Raw genomic sequence first — 6,134 nt, forward strand, 5'->3', positions numbered from 1 at the left:
CTCTGTTGCACTTCTATTCGAATCCCATGACTCCCGTTATTTATCTTAAATTCCCAAGGCCTTCCCCCCTGTCCACCAAACACTAGGCGATCAATATATCAACAGTAGGTGGACTGAGCGAACGAGCAATAGGGAGGGAAGCGGCAAGGAAGGGAAACGGCAAGAGATGGGAGCCATCTCGGCAGATGGAATTGCAAAAAAGTCACATCAGTTAAGGCACCATCTTAATTTTGGCCAATGAATCATGATGGGATATGAGTACATTTCAAAAAGATTGGTAAATGTTGTCATACACTGTTGGCTCTCAGATCTCTATGATTTCAAAGTCACATGCATTCAGTATACTCTTCTTTCCACACACAGGCAACAGGCAAACCTGTAGGAAAGTCACCAGAGGTTAGGACATTGCTTTATTTTTTTTTTTTTTAAGGATTTTGAAAAAGTAAGACTTGATTATGTGGGACAACGTAAAGAAATGCTTTGAAAATGAAGCTGAGGAAGCCTGGATGGTAACTCTAACGTGTCTCCTTAACGATTTATAAGCAGAAAAGTGAATTATTAAAGCGAGCACAGTATTCAGGAAAGGTTCTAGCAGAGCTGGGAACAGTAATACAGCTCTTCAGCCAAGTAACCTCACCTCAAAATAACAAGATGCATGAGGAAAGCCAGTATTTGACTATGAAGTTTTTGAGGAGGGCCTAAGAGTCTTCAGAAAGGAAGGCAGTCTGGTTAACAATATTTTAAACATTTTCATTTCAAGCTACAGAGAATTTTTTAAGGAGGGAGCATGGAATTTACTGTTCAGCACAAGTGTAATACATCACAAAAATCAATAACATATCTGAAATGCAAATACATTTCTCCTCACAGAGGCTAAGACACTATTCCCTAATTAAATAAGCAAGGAATATCTTCACGACATCACCTCTCTTCTATAAAGAAGTTACGTTTAAACTAGAAGATGCCACAATATCAACACTTGATAAAGCAGAGACAAACAACATAACCCAAAGGGACAAATGCTAACTCCTCACGGCAGGAGACTGTTGACTGAGGTTTATCACAGTGCAAAATGGGAACAGGTGGAGGGGGCATCTGATACTGAATGGAAATATGATTGCCCATATTAACTCACGTCGCCCTTTCAAATTCCTAATCAAAAGAAAAATACAGACAAGAAACAACTCAGATGGCACTGTGAGAGAACTAGAAGAGCTTTTGTTCTTTCCTCCTCTCTCCCTCTTTTCCTCCTTTCTTCCCTCCTTGTCTAAGTATTTTTTATGACGAAATCCTGTGATTTAAAACGCAATCGTTAGAGGTGGAATGGAGTCTTGTCTGTTTTTCTACACTCAGAATCAGTGGGAAGGTGGAGAAGGAGGCCTCCAGGGACCTCCAAATGATTTCTCACTCCATCTATCCTCCGGCCTTCATGGCCTGCGGCATGTCAGCAGCTGTCTTCTTTCCAGTCCATTCTGTGTGTTAAGGTTGTAATTTTATTTTGAAAAGAATGAATTTTGAAGATTGTCCCTCGATTTGAGAATCTGTAGTGAATCCTTACTTTCCTAGTCTTCAAACTGCTGTTCAGTGCTCTCCACAATCTGCTCTCACACTGATAGCCTGGCCAAGGTTCTGATTCTACCCACCGCTCAAACGGACACCTCCATTCTGCAGACTCCTATTTAAATCAGGAATCCATGCCACAGGGTTCACATGTAATTGTTCCACAAAGACTCTTTTTCCTCTGGAGTGCAGGAATAATATGACTACCTTCTCTTTTATTTCTCTCAGTGCCTAGAGTTGCATAGTAGAAATTCAATAAATACATTTTTAAAATGGGTCAAAGAGTTCTTTTGTAAGGGAATAGTCCTTCCAAAGACATCTGCTTTGTGAACATTAATATCTGCATTCTATATTCTATTTTTCTTAAGCTGTAAGTGGTGTATAAAAAGAAAGAACACTCTCATAAGCTACTCTCATAAGCTGCTGGTGAAAGTCGACCCGTCCCACTATGGCAAATAACTCGGTATCAACTTAGAGAACCAACCACATGCATTCCCTGTGGCTCGTCATTTCCATTCCCAGGCATACACAAAAGAGAAATACTGGCATGCGTGTACCAGGAAAGGCACTTAAGAAAACCACAAAGTATTGTTTATAATAGTAAACAACTTGTAAACAACCCAAACAGCAAGCAGCGTATAACAAGAGCAATGGAATATGACATAACAGTCACATGCACGAACAGGTGACAATAGTTATATAAAGTTCAAAAAATGCAAAGCAAACAATAGATTTGTTTAGATATTTATACAGATGTGGGGAAAACTATAAAGAAAAGCAAAGGAATGTTAAAACACAAAATTCCAGATACGGTTACCTCTGAGGGAAGGGAGTAGCAAATCTAGATCAAAAATTTTTTCTAATGTTGTATTTCTTAAGCCAGGTGATGGATACGAGGGCATTTCTATTATTTTTTTATATCTAATATGCGCCACATAACGTCTTCTATAAACATTTAACATTTCCTTAAAAATGTAAGTGAAAACTGCTCATCTCTATAATAGCTGTTGCCAAGTATACTGATCCTTTAAGAAGTTGCAAAAAAGGGGTGCCTGGGTGGCTCAGTCAGTTAAGTGTCCAACTTCAGCTCAGGTCATGATTTCATGGTTCGTGGGTTCGAGCCCCACATCAGGCTCTGTGCTGACAGCTCAGAGCCTGGAGCCTGCTTCAGATTCTGTGTCTCCCTCTCTCTCTGCCCCTCCCCCGCTCATGCTTTTTCTCTCTCTCTCTCTCTCTCTCTCTCTCTCTCTCTCTCTTTCAAAATAAATATTTATATATACATACGTATATATATATATATATGTATATGTATATACATACACACACATATATATGTATGTATATGTAAAGAAGTTACAAAGTTACAAAAAAAATAATAAGAGGAAACTTTGGTCCCACAGGTCACTACACAGAAAAGATGTATCAGGGTTGTGGAATCAAATGGGAAGTCCATGGGCAAGTGTGAACAATAACTACCTTATGTGAAAAATGCGAAGCAAAGCTGAATGATGTCAAACATACTCTAAGGCAGAAAGACAAGTACTGTCTAGACCAGAGGGCAAGTGAAGTTACACTTTCTAGACTCGTTAGGACAAGTGAAACTTCTAGGGCTCTGGTAAGTACATTTCAGTGGAACTAGGACGCTAGACTTAGGGTAGGACTTGTAAGGGGTGATGGAGCAAGAAAAACCAATCTGAGGGAAACAAGACAAAAAGTCAGGACTGAAGAGCAAAACTGCTTCCAGAATGATGCAAATACAAGATGGAAAATTTCAAACAGGTTATCAATCCTCTGTTTGCATCTACCTCATTCTTTTTGTAATTTTCCAGTAAATCAAGCTCACTTCATTTTTCTTTCATTTATTGCCACTGTGGTTCTCCACATTAATTTAACACCCCACCCTAATCCTGAATGCCACTTACTAACTTCAGGCAATACATTTTGTAAAGTCTACTTTCCTATCGTGAGGCCTATAGCCACAGCTAAGGATGTGACATCTAGTTACATGTCCGGTTAGGAGCAGGTGGTGATAACTCAAATCTGCCTCTTAAAATCTAGAGTTGTAAAAGCTTTTCTAGGATCATTCCAGTCATTACTGAATCTAGGTGAACAAAACCAGCTCAATTTTTAAAGCCTAGAAGTAATATTAAAATTAAAAATTAATTTCTACTGTGTACTACACTCAATTCAAGCTTTTAAAGTATAATTTTTATTCCTTTCTAGCATTCTCAAGACTGTCATTATCCAATCATTTAGGACATACTTTCCTGAATTTATTATTCACATAGTATAATTTTACATTGATTTACATATAATTAAAATCATCTTACCTGCACTTTTTTTAAAGCTACTGGTACTCCATCCAAGAGACAGGCTGCTCTATAAACTTCACTAAATTGCCCGCGACCAATTTTCTTTTCTATTCGAAAGTTGGCTAATGTATTATAGCCCATATCCGGTCTTAAGGCCTTCTGTAATTAAAAAAATCAGAAAAGTTTTCAATCACACAATATTCACACAATTATTGACTGTTTTCACATAAGTAGGTAATACCTACGGTAAGCTCGCAGACATCCATTCATTCAACCAGTATTTATTGATCCCTTCATGCTAGGCACTGTTCTATGTACTAGAGATACAGTGGCAGACCCAAGAGATGATAATCTCTACAAAGAAAAGTCCTGGCAGGGAAGAAAAGTAATAAACAAGGTAAACATAAAAGATATATATATACAGTATGTGAGATAGGAAGGGCAAACCAAAAAAAAAAAATAAATAAACCAAGGAAAAAGGATATGAAATGTCAGGGAATGAAGATTTTGAAATTTTAGATAGGAACTCTATAAAATTATCTTCAGTTCATAGAATACAAACTTGTCCCACTCAATCTAGTACTCCTTTGACATTTGTTTTCTTTTTCAAAGTATCTTTAACTTGAAACAGAATGTACACACACACACACACACACACACACACACACACACACACACTTATTTGGTCCAACCTGCCAACTAAACGCATGAAAATCTGCTGAGCTTCCTGAGAGTTATTTAACTTGTACAAAGAACACTTCCAGTGGCAGGGAATTTACCACCATATCATTACTTTTTTAAAAAACTTTCATTTTTTTTTTAGAGTAGTGTCAGGTTCACAGCAATATTATAAGAAAGTTACAGAGATTTCCTCTAGAGCCCCCCCTGTGCTCCCACATATGCATAGCTTTCCCTAATCCCCACCAGAGTGGTACTTTTGTTACAATTCATGAACCTACACTGACACATCGTTATCACCAAAAAGTTCATTAGGGTTCACCCTTGGTGTTGTACATCCTACAGTTTTGGACAAATGTATAATGACATGTATCAAACATTACAGTATCATACAGTATATTTTCATGGCCCTAAACATCCTCTCTGTTCCTCCTATTCATCCCTCCCTCCCCATTAACCCCTGGCAGCCACCGATCTTTTTATAGTCTCCACCGCTTTGCTTTTCGCAGAATGTCATACAGGTGAAGTCATTCAGACTGTAACCTTTTCAGATTAGTTTCTTTCACTTGGTACATAATTACATGTTGAAAAAAGACTTTGCTGTTGCTCATGAAAAAGGGTTCTTTTTTTTTAACTAATGCACTAGATGCTAGGAAAACAGAGATGAACCAGAAATGCTTTCTGCTCTGAAAGGGCTTACCCAAATGTATGGAAGAGGCTCTGGACTGCTATGAGAGAAATAAATACAGGGCGTTGGGAGGGGAGCACAACTGTCATCCTATTTTGAGACAAAACCCAACTCCTTATAAATTTTATCCAATGTCCTAGTGCTTTTGTTCACTTGTTTATTCATGGACTCTATCATTCGTTAAATCAGTCATGGGGTAAACAGTAATTGAGCATCGATTACAGTCAGACACTGTTGCTGATGTTGTAACAGGCACCCAAGGAATACAGCCTTTTAGGCTCCTCATGACACTCATAATCTATTTTAGCATCTCTACCTATATAACAAAATAGAAGAAAATAGTCTAGTTTAACTATCAAATGCCCTATCTCTTCTCTATTTTAGCTAAATATGCATAGGCTTTTCAAGGTTCCTGGATTATTTATTTAAGTACATTCTTCAAGCCTCTGCCATTCTGTTCACACTCTTCTGGAACTCCTCTACTCTGAGCCAACTTAGAGTACACAGGACATTCTTGTGGCATAGGACTAGTGCACCATCTAATGAGACTGAACATTAAATACCTATTAATGCAGTCAACAGCACTGGTCATAAACACACTCAACTGAACTTGAACTCCTAGTCAAGTAAAATAAACCTCTGTTCAGGTTGATGACCCCATGACTGATGCAGAAGGCTACTTTGACATATAGGCAGTACTTTACATTAACCCCAACGCTTTTAATGTTGTAGGCTTTACTACATCTAGCGTGCTAGCAAAAATTCTAACGTTCTGCTAAAGTTTCACTGTAGTTCAAATGCAATGTTTCTCAAAAACAGAAGCAATAACTCCTGTCACTGTACACTGATTTTCTTTCTTCAGGAAGTCTAAATTATTGTCAAGAAAAATACCATTA

General features: G+C 38.0%; 1 protein-coding gene across 6 annotated transcripts in view; it reads right to left on the reverse strand.

The window, feature by feature from the left end:
• Positions 1-6,134, reverse strand: part of NEK7 (NIMA related kinase 7) — a 161,180-nt gene that overhangs the window by 69,274 nt on the left and 85,772 nt on the right. For all 6 annotated transcript variants that reach the window (XM_045456652.1, XM_045456653.1, XM_045456654.1 and 3 more), the window contains one exon: positions 3,891-4,031. In XM_045456652.1, coding sequence (XP_045312608.1) covers positions 3,891-4,031 — 141 coding nt within the window. The remainder of the gene's footprint in view (positions 1-3,890; positions 4,032-6,134) is intronic.

This window comes from Leopardus geoffroyi, chromosome C3, assembly GCF_018350155.1.
Source record: "Leopardus geoffroyi isolate Oge1 chromosome C3, O.geoffroyi_Oge1_pat1.0, whole genome shotgun sequence".
Classification (NCBI taxonomy): Eukaryota; Metazoa; Chordata; class Mammalia; order Carnivora; family Felidae; genus Leopardus; species Leopardus geoffroyi.